Source organism: Chiloscyllium plagiosum, unplaced genomic scaffold, assembly GCF_037043375.1.
Source record: "Chiloscyllium plagiosum isolate Xiang-an unplaced genomic scaffold, Cpla_swu_hap1 HiC_scaffold_13, whole genome shotgun sequence".
NCBI lineage: Eukaryota > Metazoa > Chordata > Chondrichthyes > Orectolobiformes > Hemiscylliidae > Chiloscyllium > Chiloscyllium plagiosum.
In genome coordinates this window covers 66,198,240-66,219,634 of record NW_028270151.1, presented here as the reverse complement: position 1 = coordinate 66,219,634, position 21,395 = coordinate 66,198,240, and the positions used below count along the sequence as shown (strand labels likewise).

General features: G+C 41.6%; 1 protein-coding gene and 1 long non-coding RNA gene across 4 annotated transcripts in view; both read left to right on the top strand.

Annotated features, from left to right (window-relative positions):
* The window catches only part of LOC122555840 (uncharacterized), a 192,168-nt gene that overhangs the window by 113,703 nt on the left and 57,070 nt on the right, over positions 1-21,395 (top strand). Inside the window, exons 1-2 of one of the 3 annotated variants that reach the window (XR_006313372.2) lie at positions 709-729; positions 3,977-4,110. This is a non-coding gene — a long non-coding RNA (uncharacterized LOC122555840). Of the gene's footprint in view, positions 1-708; positions 730-903; positions 1,019-3,976; positions 4,111-21,395 lie in introns of those variants that run through there. The other 2 variants (XR_015759043.1, XR_015759042.1) reach the window with 2 other exon arrangements.
* Positions 13,948-15,681, top strand: foxl2a (forkhead box L2a). The gene has a single exon (XM_043702025.2). The coding sequence runs from the start codon at positions 14,216-14,218 to the stop codon at positions 15,110-15,112; it is 897 nt and encodes a 298-aa protein (XP_043557960.1). The 5' UTR covers positions 13,948-14,215; the 3' UTR covers positions 15,113-15,681.

Here is a 21,395-nt window from a genome sequence, read left to right as displayed (position 1 = left end):
GTGCTGGGGATTTGAAGCCAATACAGGTCAGTAAGGATGGGAGTGCTGGTCGATTGGGAGTTAGTACATCACAGGATACAGCCAGCTAAGTTTGGAATAATTCTTGGATACAGAGGATAGAACACTGAAATGGATCAACTTAAATACGTGAAGTCACTAAATGAAAAGACATGGATATATTCTTCAATAACAGTGAGGAAGAGGTTGAAAAGGATGTATACATTATTGTGAATGTGGAAGTAATCTTAATAAGATTGCTTCATTTCTGAGGTTTTGTCAGCCTGATGAGGTTTCTGGTGAAGGCGTTGGTGTCAATGGCAGTGGGTGGGAGCTGAAGAGGATGATTACAGCTGGAATAAAACGGTGACAATTTGATGTCAGCATGCATTCTAATAACAAATCTGATATATTTAAACAGTAGGTCCATATGTTACTGCAACTGAGAATTCAAACAGACAAACGTTGATCAGTTGAAGAAAGGAAGATAAGAGATATGGAGAACAAAGTACTGCTATTCAAGTAAAACTGTAGAAAGGAAAAGTGATGTGGCTTGGATCTGCGTTGGAAATCGGAAAAGGTTAACAGGCTATGCACTGTATGGAAGCAGATAACACAGGGTGTGCTCGGAGAAGCAGGAACCACCTGGATGGAGGCACGTTGTGAAGGGCAACAAGATATGAAACCATATGCTTTCTACCTTAGCTGGCTCGAAAACCCATCCAGCTTATTGTAAGTTCATTTTAAAAAGAAACAACGTATCGGGTTTTCCTCTAGTTAATCTGTGGTTAAATTTGTTGAATTAGATAACCAAATTATGTCACCCTTTCGGTTTATGAAGAGTTTTTTCTTTTGTACTTTATTTTTACTTCTGTCTTGGCTAATGACCACAGTGCCCAGGTTTGGGGAAAACGTTCAACACGCTTTGTAAGAAACCTGTGAAATGCAAATTCCCCAACTAGAAATAACTGGAAATCTGCCGCGTTTTCAGACCTTTCGACATTATAAATAGGAAGCAGCTGTAAGTATTATTTTTGAATATATTTAAATGCGTTGAAAACCACATGCCTGACGTCGCTAATTGTACAGAATTTAAAGTGAAACTGTGTGTTTAACAGAGAAGGTGGAGGCCTGGATCAAATTGATGTTACCTAGGGGTTTATGTTCAGTATTTAGTTATTGTTAGCAGGCATCCTTGTTTCTATACCGCATGCCTGGGGGTAAGCTGCAGTGTTTCATAGTTATGTAACGCGTCAGTACATAAGTGACATATTGTTTGCATAAATGGCATACTGTTTTGTGGTTTGTATTCAAAGTGCAAGATGGTGTCCTATGGATGAACTTGTACACTTTACAGACTCCTTTCCATCTTTCGACAGCCAGATGTCCTTTTTGTCTTTTTTTTTCATTTCTAAAATGGTTTATGCTAATTTAAAACTGGTGTGGGATCATTTTAACCCTTTGACACCTCGTGCACTCATTTTCCGGCTTTGGGGTTCACTGCTGTTCAACTCGCGCATTGTGTTTGTACTTGGAGTTCAGAGGCTCCGCGATTTGTTTTTTTGCATTTCCTGAATATCTAAAGGAGCCGCATGAAATTTATACATTTTTTCGTTTTTTAAAAAAAACATGACTTTTAACCCGGGCTTGTATTCGATTGAATTGTAAAGTCTTTACGGGAAGAGGATAAAAGGGAGATCGTTAGGGTTGGAGGGTGTACATTTACACCTTCCGCACAGAAACATGTGGCTGAGATTTGTAATCTGTCTCTCTTGAAAATGTTGTTAGAGATCGTATTTTGACCAAAGTAGGACGGAAGTATTGAACTTGTGGTCAAATAGAAAGCGGGTATGAAGCAGATGGAAATCAAACACCGGGGTGGGGGGAGCGGGGGGTTGGTGGGAGTTGGATTTGCCGCTTCAAATCTGGAAGGAATGTAGGTACATGATGATGTGTTTCAAATAAAACCGCGGAATCTCATTCGATTCTGAATTCTTTGTTCTTGTTCATCTGGCGGGTTGATTGTATCTCGAATCCAGATTGCTAACAATGCCTCTCCCAACACGCTGAAGGCATGTGAGGACCGTGTGGGTTGTGAACGGAATTTCGCCAGGAGAGTGTTCCCTTTCCCCCCTCTCTCTCCTCCTCTCTTTCTGCGTATATACAGACCGGTTTACCCAGTGTGGCTGGCTTCTCTCCAAATCAAATTGAGATTCAGAAGCACAAAACCATCGGATATTCTAATTTATTCGTTCACGCCGAACATCAGGCTCCATATAACCATACAAATACAATGCCCGCTCATAATATCATCATACAGCGCACACATGAATTAGCTTATTCTGGGAATCTTAACACCGATTTGAGACCACAAAGAATCGTGTTTCTAAGAGTTAACGGTAATGATGTGCTACACAAATATCTGAGCTCCGTTTCTACTTAACCAATTTGTGCCGATTTGTTTTTCAATGGCCGTTTTCACTTTTACACAAGCAGCCACAGTTCCCAAACTGAGCATTTAAAGCCTAATATTGGCAACAGAATGAATAGATCCCAACTCAAGTGGAAGACATCTGTATTCTGGCATTGGAGTTTATGTCTCATAGTGGTCAGAGTTCTCGAGGAATGTACTGTGTGCGAGATCAGAAGAGTTTATTTCTTAACAATCAATCTAAATGAAGTTAAAAATCACAATCTAAATGAAGGCTGTAACATGAATGATGCAGACTAATCGGATGCATTGTTTTGTAAAAGGGGTCTACGATAAAACATAAATCGTGATTTATGCGAAAGATTATCTTAAAGTGTTCACAAAAAATAGTAAACAGGGGTGACAAAATGAAGCACAATCAATAGAGAGTTGTTAGTATCCAACATGTTATTGGAGCCGATCTCTGAATGGATGCCAGATGTTTAATGCAGAGATATTGCATGGGTAGATGATGCGGTGAATAATTTTCACATGTATGCAATTATACTTTTCGTTTTTCCTTGCGTTAACAAAGAAATTATTAATACCTTACCTAGGCTATTCCTTATATCTCAGCTAACCATTACATGTTTTAATCAAAATAATTCTCTCCAGCTCAAGACTATCAGAAAAATCCATTAATTTCTATTATCAGGTTCTTGAGTGAAAGGTTGACAAAGCTCTTCACGAAAACTAATCTGTATTCGCATTAACACCGCGTTGTGAATGATTTCCTCGCCTGCATTTTGACCTTTACACCGTTTACTCTTAAGAATAGAGTAGTGCAATTTGCAAATAAAATTAGTTGGATCATTCCGTGATCCTGTTCAGCTCAATTGTTCGATGAAGAATATTGGGCTGAAAGAAATTTTGTAGCATTTCTAATGGTGGTTTTACCACGTTGTTCAAGTAAGTTTGTGCGGTGAGGTTTTAACGGGGACTGCCATTGATGTTCCTGACTGGAAGCTTTAGAGTGTTGACAAGAATTGATTTGCACACATTTTAATTAAAATATAATTTCAGCGCAGATTTAACGTTTGCATTTAACTAACAAAATGTTCGACTTGTTTTATATTCCAAAAACAGGAGTAACAACGGGAAAGGGTGGCCGCCAATCGCTTCGCAATGCGCACATTCAATGCTTTGTAGAAAATCCAAAATTGTCTCAATACTGTCTCGTTGATTTTAAGATGGAATCTTTCCACGGAAAGCTTTTTTTTAATCTTGGTTTGTGTTCCTGCGCTAGATTCACCCCGTGTCCCCTATTCAAACGACGTGTCCAGCTAATGCTTAAAAAAAAGGCGAGGAAAGGTCAATAACCTACAAGCTTTGGGACTAATCGTTGTTTCATCTCATTTGGGACCGTTGTTTCGAGGGTTTAAAGTAACGCCGACTCCATTGAAAGGTCTCACTGTTTTGTCGAACCGTTTGCTGAATGCGACAGAACCCTAGCCCGTGTTGTCTTAGTCTCAGAATGAATGTTGGGTTAATGTTATTTTATTTTTGCAGGTAACGTTGTTATTTGGCACGAGATTACTTCATTGCCGATACAAGGGAATACAGTTTCCAGTAGATGTTCTGATGAGTACCGTTTGGAATCTGGTCTTTAAAAAGTTTTGCAAAATGCCAATTTTGCTTGATTGGTAAGCGAATTGTCGAGCTTGTGATTTTTATATCGTTTTGGTTTGGCTCCGTTCTAATATCTAATGTCCCAGACCAATCCATGCACTTTGGTTTAATTTTTCCTCGCATGTAGGGTTCCAGTTGGGGGGAAAATGGGAGGAGCGCAAAGGTGTAAAATGCACCAATGAATTGCATGAGAAGCTGTGTGTGAGATTGCACATGCAGCGACATTGTTTAAACCAATTGGCAAAATAAACTACAGGGAGTGAAAATAATCATTAGCGAGTCGAGTAGAAGTGCCTTATTTGGTAACCAGCCTTTTGGATCTCATTCTGCACAAGTGCTGTCTGGGAAAAACGTTTTAGTGCATTTGTGGTTTTCCATTCTGTACATCTGTTTATAGAATCCAAGATGCAGGGGAAATAACTTCCACGTGTAAGGAATAAAAAGCTCGTATTTGAAATATTACTGCCACCTTGTCGTGACCTAGATTCTATTGTAACCACATCATTTCACAAGTGGAAGTACAGTTACATTGTGCATAAAGTTAGCAATTCCTGTCTTAAAATGTTGGTAATTATGATGCAGTTTAATACCTGAGCGGTGGGATATTAATGAACCAAGTAGCTGCTGGCATACGCAGCTTTTGTTTGTCAGTAAATGCCCAGTTTCAACTCTATCCCAAAATAGAAATGTTCAACTTGTCGATTTTTTTTAAAAAAATCGAATGATATGGTTTCGAAGAAGGGTTAGTAAGAGAATTAGTTATCAAAGTGCTGGTTTACACGGGGAAAAATCGATAGATTCCCACTTCATCACGAATATCATTTAAACGTCCATGTGTCGGTCTGATTCCCAATTGTTTAAAATATATATAAACGACGTTTCACAACTGGTAAGCTCCATCAGTTTCGCCACTGCTTCGCAGAATGTATTAAAATTAACATTATCTGAATGGGAATTCCTCCATATTATTCCAGTTTCTTAAATCTTCTGGAGATGATTCGTCAGTGAAACATTAAATGTTAACTTTGAGGTATTTGTTGCAAAAAATCAAACCTGTGTACTCGGCGTCACAGTCGCTTGTTGGATTATTGTGGCTATTTATGTTGCGTGCGAATTTGTATAAATAGCTAACGTGGACTTTTGGAGTGGAAAATGATTTTTTTTGTTGGAGTATTTGTAGAAATTCTAAAATCGTGCATTGGTGACTCCCTATTTTACACTCAATGAATATATTGCGTTTCACTTATGTAAAAATATTTAAGTGCACGAAAAGGTCAATATATATAACAGGAAGTAATTGCTAAGAGCCAATATTATCAATACCGTAGTCCTTCTATACAGGTACATACCATTGTACTGCAGAGAGTTCTCATGTTTTTCAGGATATTGTCTGATTTGCATGGATAACTCTGTGGTATGTGTTCTGTTTTACTTTTCCGTTTTGCCTGGGTTAAAGTTCACGGTAATATACCCTGTCCTTGATCGGAGCAAATCGAATTTTAACTACTTTAAAGCTCGTTTTGATTAAAAAAAAAGCTTTAACAGCATTTAGTATAAGTATCATTATGTACATTATGATTATTGACAAATCATAACTCAACCAATCAACATCATGAGATAAAGCTAGCGTTATAATACAGATCATTTCTTGCACTTGACAAGAACTTTTGTCTGTCATATCACACGTATAAAATATATCATAGATCCGTGTCTAGATAGTTTATGGCTTCATCGTTTTTCATTAGATTAAAGATATGTTGAAAGAGTGATGAAGCCTGAAGGCCCATTTAGAAGCAGAAACTTTCCCACCTTCAGGGGACTGTAGAAAATTTATTGAAAGGAAGCTTTAAACAAATGATTGAATACACAAATGAGTAATTGCGCAACATTGAGTTATGTAAAAATGTCACCGGTAAAAATGCTTAGATCAACATAATGCGACGCCTCGGGTCGGTTATCTCTTGTTATTTTTCCCATTGCCTTGTGTAAAGGAAACTGAACTTTCCTTTAAGGATATTATCGATGGCAGATCACTGTTCTGCCAAATACAAAGGTACAATCGTTGAGGAGCCTTTCTCTGAGACAGAACGGAACGTAATTAAAAGTTTTAATGAGCACATTTTTTAAGGCACAGTCATTGCTTCAACTCTGTATTTCTCCTGCACAGTGGATGATGTACCAACATCAATCAATTATTGTTCAGCCCAGAACCAAATATTTCAGAGACCCCAATGAACTTGAGACCCAAGTGAGCAACGTACAGAATAATTTAGAGGGCCTGTTTCATGTACCACAGCTGCTTCTCATAAGCAAATAACCCTATTGATTGAATGCTGCGGGTTAATAAATCTATCATTCCCGTCCACAGGCGCTATGATAACACTGTATTCGTCAACAAAAAGCACCATATCAGTTCAATGTGTCAGTTACTCACACTGCTGTATCATTTTTCAATTCTCTCTCCCTATGTCACACTCAGATCAATTTCGGGGAATCGAAAGGAGGTAGCTCCTGTCAGCTAACTCACTCTAGGACTAATGATAGTAGATTCCAAACAAGTCTCAAATTTAAAACAAAACTCTTTCTAACCCAAGTTAACCAAGATCCATACGAGTCGTTCTAAAATGCCGAGATTCTGGTGTATTAAGCTTAATTTGTAGACCCTTGTAAGCAGTATAACTTCACTGCTAAGTTGCACAATTTTCCACGGCCAGGTTTGTTTGTTGAATCAGAATCCTAATACATCTGAGTTAATACTTCTGAGCTGGATTTGTTTTAAATCTATTTAACTGAAATGTTTATTTTATATGTAACGGAGTGCATCTGACCAGTTATCGTTACTAATATCATCCTCTCACACAAATAGTGTCTAATACTTGATTTTGTGGATGGTTTATTTACATACAATATAATAAAGATATTTCAAGTTACCAGCATTAACTTGAAAACATTGTGCAAACTCATGCCAATAGTTCCCTCGCTCAATAGTCCTTACCCCTATGATTTATTGAGGTGCGACCTCTCTTTTGAATAAGAGGGACCCTGACAGCATGGGTGCTAAGCTAGTGCGTGACAGGAAACTAGGCGCAGGGGTAGACAGTTTTTTTCGGTTCAAGAAATTCCACAGAATAAGATACTATATCTGTTTTTCTTGATCTGTAATAAATGGCTCAATCCTGGGTCTACAGAAGACAGTTACAAAAATTTGCTGATGACAAGCTCCTCAACGGTTGTACCTTTGTATTTGGCAGAACTGTGATCTGCCATCGATAATATCCTTAAAGGAAAGTTCAGTTTCCTTTACACAAGGCAATGGGAAAAATAACAAGAGATAAGTGGAGAAGAGTGATGGGCTTCATGAGGAGACAGGCAGGCGAGCGAAGTAGGCAGACACGTGGCAGATGCAATTTAACATGAGTGGAATACCTTTCGGTAGAAACAAGAAGGGGGGACTTACAGCATACAATTGTAAAAAGCTTGAGCAGCAGATGGATCTCGGCGTATATATGCACGCTTTTGAATTTTGAAGAAGGCGTTAGTAAGTTATAAGGGATAGGTAGGAAGTGTACCGTTTCACTGAAGCATTGAAAGCCAAGTCAAGGTAAAGAGTCAGTACACAGCGAATGTTTAGTATCTGGGAATACAGCACCTGAGAGTGTGCTGCAGGCAGATTAGAGAATGCTTTCAAGATGTGGGAGGAGGTGGATAATTATTGGAACAGAACAATACTGCGATGCGGGAAAAGAGCGGGCTCGGAGGATTAGCTGAATGCCCTGGCAAGGGTTCGGGTGGGCCGCATGGCCTCCTTCTGTGCTGCATCCATTCCTTCATTCAAACTTAGATTGCGCAGACTGTATTCAATCTGCATGACAGAGTCGGTTCTCTAAGGGAAGAATATCTCCAGAAATGCGGAGGTGACGGGGCCAGATCCAGGTTTCAAAGCCCACTGCAAATTGACTCCCCACCTTCCGCTGCTGGGATAGAGATATGATCTGGAGGTGCTGGTGTTGGACTGGGATGGACAAAGTTATAAATCACACAACACCAGGTTATAGTCCAAACGGTTTAATTGGAAGCACTAGCTTTCTAAGCGCTGCTCCTTCATCGGGTGGTTGTGGAGGACACGATTGTAAGACATAGAATTTATAGCAAACGTTTACAGTGTAGTGTAACTAAAATTATACATTGAAAAATACCTTGATTTAGATGAGAGACTTAACAATGGCCATTCTAACAGATGAGAGACTTAACAATCAAGGATTTTTTTCAATGTACCGAAAGCTAGTGCTTCTAATTAAACCTGTTGGATTATAACCTGGTGTTGTATGATTTTTAAAACTTGATTGCTGTTAGGTGTTAAACACTTAGAATGGGTTGCAGGTTTCGATTCATTCATTTGTAAATCACAAAACTTCTTTGAAGTCACATTCCCGAGATAACTTAAGGTTTTGTGTATAAAAAAGTGACATCTCAGCTCAGACAATGCATAAAAGGTATGGGGTTAGAGTCTGTCTGTGTTCTACCCTTGAGAGATAGTGAGACAATTACAGCGCGAGCGGGGGCCGACAGCCCCCTCCAAGCATTAGCCTACTGAATGTAGATAATTAATATCTGAGAACAAGACATATTTGATCCTTACTTTCCTCTCGACACTACTACCATTTTGTTTGGATTAATATTTGTATCGCTTCCTCCATCGTCAGTAAACACCCCCTCTGTATCTGCGTACTGAATTGACTGTAAAATTGTAGTGTAAAGCGGACAGATAACTTTGGGCTTCACTATCGGATACACAACACCATCATGACGAACACCATAAGGTTCACTTGTCCTTTCAGATAGAAGTGATGAATTCTTTCTGCTTTATAAAAATGGTGGTTCCCAACTACGCCTGCAATGTACCAACCCCGATGTTACATCGAAACCCCACAGTTCAGGAACTAGTAATACTTTTAAACGTGAATGATAAGGTAGAGCCGCTGGCTCGTGGGAATGACAGAGCAGTTATTGTGTGTCAATGCATCGCAGATACAATCATATCGTAGCACTCATCAGCATGTGGGCCCTACTGGGAACCCAGAAATCTGATTAGATGCTTTTCCGGCCATATTATGGGGCAGAAGAAATCATCTTCATACGTAATGGGCGGCACGGTGGCTCAGTGGTTAGCACCAGGGTCCCAGGTTCGATTCCAGCCCTCGGCGATTGTCTGTGTGGAGTTTGCACATTCACTCTGTGTGTGGGTTTCCTCCAGGTGCTCCGGTTTCTTCCGGATGTACAGCTTGGGTGAATTGGCCATGCTAAATTGCTCATAGAGTTCAGGCGTGTATAGGTTAGGTGCATTCATCTGGGGTAAATGTAGGATAGTAGGGTCTGGGTGGATAACTCTTTAGAGGGTCGGTGTGGAAGAGGCTGTTTCCAAACTGTAGGGATTCTATGAGGAAAAAATAACCTGTTTGAGACTATTTCCGTCACTACCTACTGGACAAGTAAAATGTGACTTCATCTGAAACTGTGGCGCAAAACTGAAACATTCTTCCAAGAGACATCTTTATTTGTTTACCTCGGGAAAACGAGGTGTATTTAAGGGATGGGGGCGCCCTATCGACGTTTTTACAGCATCACATAATTGAAGATGAATTCTACCGAGCAAATGTAATTTTCTCAAACAGCGGGAAAAGACTAGCTCTTCCACTTTTCCAACCCCATTGTTGTTTTTTTTTAAAAAAATTACGAATTCAATACATTAAGTGAAGTTTGAAACCACAGAATTCTCTGATCAGCTTCCACGCTCGGTGAGGCCGTTCTCCAGACCTTCAGCCCATGTCATACAGTTTATAGTTTTAGCAGCCAAGTACTGAGGGGTTCGGAGGTGACCGGAAAGAGACAGGCGCGTTATACGTGGATAAGCGCTGAACAACACATTGTATCCTTGTTTAACACATGAAGGACATTGGACTGTGTAAAATATCCCTATGATTCTATTTATTCTTACATTGTTGGGTGGTCCCGTCTCATAGCTTTTCCCTTATGGCTGTAGTTCATGTGGGATGATTTAGTGTGAGCGAAACTCCCGTAATTAAATTCGCAGATTAATGAAAAAGGCAACTCAGCTGAGGAAGGGGGTGTGAGCTCCAGAGGAGGTTTACAAGAATGATCCCGGGGATGAAGGATTCATTCTCTGAGGAGCGGTTGAGGACTCTGGGTCTGTACTCGATGGAGTTAAGACGGATGATCACATTGAAATTTACAGAATGTAGCACTGAGGCCTGGAGAGAGTGGGCATAGAGAAGATGTTTCCACTACTAGGAGAGACTAGGACCCGAGGGCACAGCCTCAGAGTGAAGGGACAACCCTTTCGAACTGAGATGAGGAGGAATTTCTTCAGCCAGAGGAGAGTGAATTTGTGGAACTCATTGCCACAGAGGGCTGTGGAGGTCAAGTATTTAGATAGATAGATAGGTTATCGATTAGTAGGGGGATGAAGGAGTACAAAGTGAAGCTGGGTGAATGGGGTTGAGAAACATCAGCCGTGATGGAATAGGGGCGACACAGTGGTTAGCACTGTTGCCTCACAGCGCTAGGGTGCAAGGTTCGATTCCAGCCTCAGGTAACCCTTTGTGTGGAGTTTGCACATTCTCCCCGTGTCTGCGTGGATTTCCGTCCACAGTCCAAAGATGTGCAGGTCAGGTGAATTGGCCATGCTAAATTGCCCATAGTGTTAGGTACATTAGTCAGAGGGAAATGGGTTTGGGCGGGTTACTCTTCGGAGGGTCGGTGTGGTCTTGTTGGGCCGAAGGACCTGTTTCCACACTCTCGGGATTCGAATCTAATCTAATTGTGGACAGATCTGATGGATCGAATGGCCTAATTCTGCTCCTTTCTCTTATGGTCTAAACTGATCGTGGAAATAAGCAGCTTCCTAGTAACTTTGAGGCAAACTCTAACCTCTACCTTTTTTTTCTAACAGTCAGTGTAAGGAACTTTGGGAATCCACCGGTCCTATCTGATTCCAAGTGCAGCGATTGAGCGAGCCCAGAATGCTTACATATATAAACATATGAATTGGGAACAGAAATAGGCCATTCGGCCCCTCTCACCTGTTCCGCCATGGCCTCAACTACACCTTTCCACCTCCCCTATTAATTCGCCCGTTGGTCAAAAATCGATCTACTTGTACCTAAAAGTTTTCAATATCACCCTCTCATCCCCCCCACCCCCCCCCCCCCCCCCACACACACACACACACACTCCTCACCCCTCCCCCCCAGAAAAGAACTCCACCGCCGTCTGGGGACGGACGGTCCAAATAATTCACGAACCGCTGGTATAAAATAAAATCAAATTTCGCCATTAATGGGAGAACCCTTATTTTTCGACAACACTGATGTCGCATATTGATTCTGAGTGTCATGCCTTGCCCTGGCTTGCTGAGCTTGATGCTGAGGCGTCGTGTGGTTCGCGTACAACTTTCCTCTCACCTTGCATTCCCTTTTACCCAAAAATAAAAGATACGTTTTGGATTGAACGAATTTCTGCTGGAATGGGGACTGGGTAACCGGCTGCAACATTTCGAAATAACTGGCTATTTTATTGCAGAAGCTGTATGGTAGCTTTGGTCGGTTTTTTTTTGTTCAAATGCATTTGTAAAGATTAATAACAGAATGATTTTTATTTTGCATTGACATAAGCAGCGTTAATGGGACTCTAAAACTTTTGCTAACGCACTGAATTCGCTTCTTTCTTTGAACGTTGGCGGGCAGGATTGCATCTGGCAGTAGTGGTGTCCGGAACCAGGAGGGTTGAAAAAGTGTCCCCTTAACAATAGGATAGTGCCCTTTCACCCACAGAGACATCTTCAAAGACACATCCTGCTACTGCCTTGAACGGGTTGTTCCGTTCTTCCGTCCCGTTATATATTTTCCCAGCTGCACTCAACATAAGGCTTGCATTTTGACTTCTTAGAAATAAAATCCACATAAAAAGGCGAGTAAGGTTCCTCAAAACACCGTTTCGTTACCGTAGCAAGCGCGAAGACACAATTACCCTTGCACCAGGTTAGACTGTTCAACTTACACTAAAGAAAACGTGAATAGCGGCTTCCTTTCAGGTGTACAGCCAACACCGTTAGTGAACAAGAGAGAGGCACGATAGATTTCAGACCACCAGGTGCTGGAGCTGTCTAGGACTTGTCATTCTAGCCTGCAAGTCAGCGTAGCTTTGCCAACAGCACCTCCCCCTTCAATCCCCAACCAACTCTTGCCCCCTTCCCCCACCTTCAAATCTCCCTCCCCCACATCCCAAACCCCAGTTTGCATCCTTGCCCCAGCACTTTTCGGTCACTCGACGAGCTGTGATTAGAAGGTCGGGCTGCAATGGGTTTCACTCCCTGGAACTCGATCAATCGCCCCACAATCAGTCACTTCTCAAAGACGTTACGGAAGTGTGTACTGGTCAAGTTTGTTGTGATGATGTTGAGCAATTAATTATTGAGTACTGATCAGAGCAAACGTCGCAGCAGTTGCAGTAAAAGTCATGCCGCAATCAAAGTCGTAGCCGCCTGATTCCACCCCCCCTCCACCCCCACACCCAGCGCTCTCAGTGTGGAGAAGCGCCGAGGCTACACTGCGAGGGCTCACTTGATAAACTGCCGCGGTCTGTCTGGGGCTTCCCTCGAGCGGCAAGTTGGGAGCCCACACCCACCACCATCAAAGTGTTAACAAAAAAGACAATTACCTCGAATAGCAGAATTTCCTCTGCCAGCTCTGCTTCCTTTTTAAAAGAGACATTTGGGGTGGGGGGGGGGGGGGGGGGAGGGTGTAGAGAGAGAGATGGAGAGAGAGAAAGAGCAGGGAAATAAAATCCACGCTTCGGAGCTGGAGCTGCGGAATCTTCTCTTGGGAATCTGAACGAGGTGATGACACACACAACAATGCTGGTCCACCTGCACTGGGCCGAGGCGTGGAAATGCCTCATAGACACTGGCGCTCTGGGTGGTCGGCCACCCCCTCGCCCATTAACTCCCCACTTTAAAAAAAATCTCTACTCCAATAATAGTTGTGGGGAGTAGGGGTTTGGGGGCTCTTTGTAAAATCCACAACCGTGGACCCATTTCCCAGTTACTGGGCATTACCCTCCCTAACCAGCTGCTTGCACAGAGTGTGAATAAATCGAGTTATTCGTGGCCCGGATGGTTCAGTCAGTTTCGTGCTGCCATGTGATCTGATGTCGCTCAATACAAACTGGATTTGCTGGTTTGCTCGCAGATTGTAAATGCCATTCATTATCACTATTGTCAGTGGCACATGCAACTGTTAACCAAACTAGTGATTCTTTAACCCTTCGTGTCAAAAGTAAGATCACTACTGCTCCGGAGCAGGACCATATTATGGAATGCAAACAGCGTTTCGAGACCTGTGCACTTTTTGCACACACACGCCATTGGAACTATCGGATTATCTTCACATTATTGTAAGTCTCGGGGGCTCGAGAGGACCTGACGGATTTCCCTGGGGATGTGGGAGTCGATATCGTTTCCTTGCAGCGGTGTGTGTTGAGTTCCCTTCCCCGGTTATAATGGTCTTAATCTACAGATAACATGGGCTGAAAAAGAAGAGAATTGCCCCGAAATATATACATATATATTTAAAAGCACGAATTTAACTTCAAAAAGAATAGCAGCCTGCATAGTCAGTCGCACTTAGATGTAATGGATATTTACATGGAAATGAGGTCCTGATATTTCATGGGGAGGAGGAGGTTTGGGGAGGGAGTGACGCAAGCGGAAATGTGCTCAGTTACGGGAGCAGTGTATAGGCTGAGCGATTCACGAATAGGAGGACGCATTATTCTCTGGGCAAAGGGACGAAAAGGGCACGGCTTAAAGCGATAGAAACCCGCAGCTTGGACTGTGCAATCACAGTAACATACTCCTAACCAAGCATTCATTACATTTGCACTGCGGAAAACAAAACTGACCACGAACTTGAACCAGACTTTGGACCGAGTACAGACTTGGGACTTCAATCAACAAGGAAGTTGTACTGCAACGTTTGTAGGCGCTGGGAGTGCAATTATTTCGGAACGCGGCATTGTACTTGTGAGGGCTTTGCATTCACGATGGCCACCTACCAGCACCCCGAGGATGACACTATGGTCCTGATGACTGACAACATCTCCACGTCCAGCTCCAAAGAGCGGGTCAAGAGCGAGTCATCTCCGGACAAGACTGCGGAGAAACCCGACCCAACGCAGAAACCGCCTTATTCTTATGTGGCCCTCATTGCTATGGCTATCCGAGAGAGCCCCGAGAAACGGCTGACTCTATCCGGCATCTATCAGTACATCATCACCAAGTTCCCATTCTACGAGAAGAATAAGAAAGGCTGGCAAAATAGCATCCGACACAACCTGAGCCTGAACGAGTGCTTCATCAAAGTGCCCAGGGAAGGTGGCGGGGAGAGGAAGGGGAATTACTGGACTCTAGACCCGGCTTGTGAAGATATGTTTGAAAAGGGCAACTACAGAAGGAGGAGAAGGATGAAGCGTCCTTTCCGACCACCTCCCACCCATTTCCAACACAGCAAGACGGCTTTATTCGCCAGTGACAGCTACGGCTACATCGGCCCCCCCAAGTACTTGCAATCGAGTTTCATGAACAATTCCTGGCCTCTAGGACAGCCGCCTGCGCCAATGTCTTACGCCTCTTGCCAAATGGCCACTGGCAACGTGGGCTCTGTTAATGTGAAGGGACTCTCGGGTCACGCGTCCTACAACCCTTATTCGCGAGTGCAGAGCATGGCCCTGCCCAGCATGGTGAACTCCTACAACGGCATGAGCCACCATCACCATCCCCATCCCCAGCAACTCAGCCCTGCTCCCCCGCCTTCCTCCAGCAATGGGGCTGGCCTGCAGTTCCCCTGCGCCAGGCAGCCTGCAGACCTCTCCATGATGCACTGTTCCTACTGGGACCACGACAGTAAACACAGCGCATTGCACACAAGGATAGACATTTAAAGCAAGCACCAGCAAGCTATCACTAAATCATTGTTTTGTCCCCAAATCCTTCTCTTTAAACTGTGCCAAAAATAACAGTGGTGAACGCCACGAGGTAGTGTAAGTGTTTTGAACTTTTATCTTTACAACACTAGAAAAAAATGAGATACCCAGCTGGGGAATGAACTATCGTTTTATGTATGTTAACTATTTGTTATCTATAAGAACATTTGTAGATTTATCGTTATTTTTTAAAAAATATGTCTGACCAAGCCCTGTCCAAATAATACTACGTCTTTTGATGATGAATTTGTCCCCCGTCGTCTTAATTATTTTTAAAATGTGATGCTGTCAGAAATCAGGTGGATTTGCAGCTTGACGAAATTATTCCACTTCGAATTATTGCCACAAATTTAAGCAAGCTTTTAGCCCTTGTTTTGTTTTTGAATAATGTTAAAGCTCTTGTAACAGATCTGCATGTTGGTAGCTACGCTCGTTCTGCAGTTTGGGACCAATTCAAATGTATAGCACTTTCCTACTTGTACTTTTCTAGATTTGTATTCTTTAATAAACACCCCTATTTTCCACGATCGCTGTTTAAATGTGATGATTTGTCGAGTTTTTTTCAGTCTCCCACAGATGAATTCCCTATTTCAAATAATGATTGCCCCTTAATCGTGTCTTCCTCTCTATATATCTATTATGCAAAGGATAATTAAACGTATAGGCCCGAAACTTGCATTAAATATTAGGACCAATTAAGAATTTGTGTTTTTTTTTAAGAAACAGTGTCGTGTAATAGTGCATCAGTTGCATATTCGCTTATTCTGCTATGTTGCACACTTGAAATACAAAACTATCGTTCCCTACATCTGTTAAATTTAAACCCCATTTAAACCATTATCGGGGGGGAAATGCATTTAAATAGCGCATTCCATGATCGTGGGACCCTCCTGGCGTTATATGGCCAATAAAGTATGGTTTCGTGTTAGTGCTGCGGATTGGTATTATTTCTGAGCACGTTCGGTTCCAGTCGGGGGCCTTGTGCAGTAAGACGCATACTGCAAAATATCATCAAATTGCAGTGAGAGTTAAAGTAGGGAAATTGTCAACCAGCGAAAGAGTCTGTCTCGCAATTATGGAAGGATCAGATGGCAATTCAATGCAAGAATAGTTTCCATGGACGCGACTTTCACTTCTCCATGTTTTGAACCTGTGTCACCCACTGTAAAGAGCAGGAATGATAGGTGTAACTAAACATATTAAAATAAGGCTCGACATTCATTTTCTAAGTTTAGAATGTAGGCGATAAGTCCAGTGGAATTTTTTTTCATGCATGTAAGTATGCAATGAATTATAACTTTAATTTAGTGTTGAACTGTGTTATCCAACTTTATTTAACGTGTGCTAGACTGTGTTAAAAATGTCAAGCCTGTTTTTACTGGGCCATAGTCCACAAGATTTACTCGGAGCAACTTTAGGCCATAAAATCGTTCTTTCTTTTGCTCCTTACGGGCTTCCAATAACTGTTCTGGTTCTTTTGAATATGATATATTGTGTTGGGCTGAATGTTGGGGTTCCCGCACCCATAAGCTTGAAGGATTTTCCAGAAGATCTTAGTAGTTTTTCATGGGAGTCTACAGCTACAAGTAACTGCCATCTAACAGCTTTCATGCTCCCTTTGTGTTTTATCTGTCTCTGGTGCGGACAGACACCTTCCTCAAACGCACCGGATGTTACCAAGTTTTAAAAATTAATTACTGCTGGGGTTTAAATCTTTAGCACGCGAGGCAGTCTTCCTGGCTGCTTCTTATCGTTTAAACCATTCTGGCAAATAGAATTAAATGTATTATTAGCTAAAATTGGTGAGATTTCAATCGAACTGAGAAGTAAGTTAGTAAGTCGATGGAGGATTCTTCTGAGCAAAGTATTTAGGATGTTTTTTTTCCGAGGTCTTGCGAATATTTTCCCAGAAAGTGTTTTTTTCTGTGTGAGCGGTCTCATTTATAGGCAGTTGTCTAGTTTAAAATCGCTTACAATACAGCGGGTTGTTAAGTAGTTGTTCAGCAGTTCAGGGATGCAGATTCACGATTGTAGGTAGTACTGTAGAAAGTTATAAAGTAAATGCACTCTAAATCCTCGCAGCTAACTGATCGCAGTAATTTGTCCTTTGGTCCTTGCCTGTGGTTTCGCAACCTTAAATCGTTTTGAAGGGTTTTTTTCCCACTAAACTTCGTGTGAGATGTGTGTTCATACAGACAGACATGTAGTCGAACCACCTCCATAGCGCTGAGAGTACTTACTTATATAAAGAGTTTTTCTTTAAAGAATCCAGTCGTCTTCCCGGTAGTTCAACAACAGGACGATTCCAAATAGTGTATGATGTAGACGATAGAGAAGATACACTGTTTTATGGGTATCGTATTTAATGCAATTTGTCATGGATTGTAAAGAATAGAAGATTCAATTTTCCAAATAGCACCCCACTCAGTGCGTTATGTTGTTCCACGGGAAGTGTGTTTTTGAAATGTTGATTGGTCTGTAGCAGGTTTTATTTGCAGAGTTTCGCTCTCTGTTACTCAACCAATGATCGGATTGAAGCCCATAACGGTCGAGATGATTGTAAAAAGAAACTGCTGAAGGTTCTGTAGGGCTTTAACTGTAATAAAAGTACAGCACGCGGAGGGAAATGAGAACGAAAGGTTTCAATAGCTGGAGGAAGATGTATGCAATTGTTCCGGTTGTGGGGAAGACAAAATAGGGTCCCAAGGCGTTTGCAGACAATGCATGTTGATTTTATTGGATGTTTGGCGTGGTCCATGGAACGTTCTCTTCTATTCCACCCAGAAACAAATGCTTCTTTATTGCTTACATTGAGGTAAAACGTTTTTATTTTTTTCAGATGTTGACAACGGGCATTCCGTTGGGTTTCAAATTCAGACTTGTGAGAGAACTGATAGGTTTATTTGATGAACATTTATGTTAAATCTCAAAGGCGGCGACGGTTTATTATTAACTTCTGGACTTTCATTTCTAATCAGATGATAAGAAGAAAACAACAAAAAAAAGTGTACTCTCAATTCTGTTCCCAGTTAACCATCTTGAAGATCGGGGGCTATTATTCTGCTGAGATAGATTGGCCTGAATACTAAATCTTGTACAGTATTCAGAGCGCTACTCTGACGCTTCATCGTGAGTTAACGGAGTTGTGCCATAGAGGTAGTGGTTGTTTAATCGAATGGTAGCCTTTGAGTCAATGTTGTGATATTACAATTGTAAGATTAATATTGCATTTCGGGTTTAGTCTGTGCTGTGCTTCCGAAAATCAGATGCTCTGGGCTGAATCATCTGTTTATCGTATTTGATAGCCGATGCTACTCTTTACAAGGTCAATAAAGCGAATCGTACTCTTACCCAACAATCCTCTCCAAATATATCTAGCGCTATAGTTAATACAATTGGACCCTTATGTAATGCATTTCCCATGAATTGGCATTATCTTGGCTGCAACAATTTGGTCAAATTTGCTGATGTCGAATAGAGCTGCGGCAAACGCCCAAAAGACCCAGGCCATGCGTTCCTGAGAAATGGTCGATTTTGTTTAATATGCGCATTAGAGGACGATGACCTTTCAAATCTGAAAGAGGAGACAATCAGAGCTGCTAACGTGGATTAGTACATAGCTGCTATGGAGGTTATCAGCAACGCACTCATTCTAGATCATCGCGGTGTATGTGCTATCGTGAAGGTAGGATGTTAATCAATTTGATATAGATGTTTCCTTTTAAACCTAAACAGCCTACAGGTATTTATCCTGCGGGCTAGTAAAATGGAAATAAAACTATGACGTTGTTTTTGCAAAACGTACATTGTACATACTAAAGTACATAAGTTCTACTTCAGATCTTAGAGCTGAAATGTTTTTAAAATTTGAATTACAATGTAGAGATATCGATAGTAGTCATGATTTGGAGATGCCGGTGTTGGACTGGGGTGTGTGTTTAGAACAGTATTTTCTATGCCACTGAGTCCGAATTGCGGTTTCATTTACAATATCCAAACTGAATTAATAATCTTACAAGGGAATAGACACCTCAGACCATTTATCATTAGGCGCTAATGCAGATCATATAGCAGCGACTGATAGATTCCTAAACCCTGGCCTGGGAAGCAGGGCTGAAGAAAAAGCGCATTATAGATTTGCGATAGAATCATTTGATTAATGATCTAATTAAACCACGCATTTAATTTCGTAGAAACTAAATCTTCTATTCCAGTTCGTGAATACGCATTAGTCTGCACTGGTTACTAAATCCTTCATATGAGCGAACCGTCAAAGAATTGTGCTCAGGACGCAAGAGACTAAGTCTCTGATCTAATGCATTTAAAGACCCGTCAACTGTAATCGTTTCCGATGGCAGTTCAGGATGCACAGTTCACTGCTGGCCTCAGACACCCGGAGACAGAGTGATGGAAAGCATACTCTCTGACGGATACACCAATCTGTCAGCCTAGCTATTGTTCAGATCCGGATTAAAAAATAAATCTATACAAGGAGTCTGACCAATATTTTATACAGACGTGAAAGTGAAACCAACAATCTTAGCACCTGCGCATAGAAGAATCATTTAAAATTATAACTCCCCCAATCCCCGTCAAAATAGTTGGAAATCATTTGACTTCTGTTTTACTTACATCCTATTATCACATCAGAGTCTTTTATTGAGGCAGTTTAAGAGCTGTTGTCTCTCTCTCTCTATATATATATCAACGTCTGCCTATGTCTCTGTGTTTGTGTGTCCATCTGTCTATGTATGTGTTCTTATATGTCAAAGTCTGTGTGTGGTGTGTCCGTGTGTGACGGTGTATTTGTGTGGGCATGTCGTGTATCTGCGTGTTTTTGCGTGTCTGTCTGCCTGTGTTTTGTACGTGTCTGAGTGTTTTGTGTGTGTGCTTGTCTATTTGTGTGTGTTTGTGTGTGTATGCCTGTCTATTTGTGTGTGTATGCCTGTATATTTGTGTGTGTCTATCTGTCTATTTGCGTGTGTGTGTTGTCAGCTGGCTTCTATTTGCTCTAGTGACAGCATGACATTTTCTTTCAGGTGGTAAGGTTTTGCACATTCACCTAAAACAAACGCAGCACAAATTACAGCCGCTAATTGGTCCATCCTTTCAAATCCCCTTAAATCAGGGAGTTTGTTTTTGTTCGTTAATAAGGGCACTAGCCTGAATTGAAACCAAGGATCACCAATATACAGTATGGGGTTTGGGAAGAAAATGTACTTTGTGCTGTTGTCTTTAAACACCTTGGGATAGTGTTGTGGCGGTGTCAATCAGTTTATTACGTTTCATGACTTTTTTTCCTCTCTCCCGTCCTGTCCGTTCCTTCTTTCATCTTTCTTTCCTTCCTTTATTTCATCTTTCCTCGCCTCCCTGCCCTTCCGTTTGTCAAAGCAGAAACAAGTTAATGCAGGAGGTTGTTTACTGGCGGGTGGAGGCATGATGTTTTGGTTAAAACCTTCCAAAACTCCGATTTAGTTCTTTCTGTTAATCCAGATATTGAAGCATTTATCAGTCAGGGCGGAGAGATTAGCAGGCAATAAACACACACACACAATTTGTTTTACAGGAATAAGCGGCGTTTGTCACGAAAGTCACTGATCAGAAAAAGTGACAATCCTATTTGAGTTTCAACAAGAAATGACAAGTTATGTGTTTTGCCCGATACCCGTGAAGTCAGTGAGATCCCGCGTCTATTCTTCTTCCACATCGTTCCGATGTGATCAACAACAATTTGAATAGAAACTGAGCTGGTTAATAAGGAACCCGTGTCAATTTATAAAAGTGTAAATTAGCCCACTAGTGTTTAGATTGCATACAAAGGGAGCAGACAGAGCTAGCTCAATTTGTTTTCATTTGTCACTCGCGTTATTTTATAAACAACAACCAACCATTAAATGTAAACCGTTTTTTGAGACTCTCCCCAAAACAAACATCAGACACACCACATTCTGCTTGATTGGTATTCGTGGGCAGCTGTAGGTAGTAGGCCAATCCCTCAGCTACACAGTTAATTTCAAACAATCGTTTCAGGTTAAGTTCATGCGCTGGAACTGCATACTCGGAGTGAGTGGGTCTCCAACCAAAGTTTTCTCATTTACCCCAAACCCCCGGAGTGAAAGCTGGGGAAAACCCCTATCCATCCAGCGACAGTATTTCAGTTATGGTGGATTATTTCCTAACATCAAATCAAAATCTGATGTAAGATAAATCTGATGTAAGATAAAAAATAAGTGTTAAGATT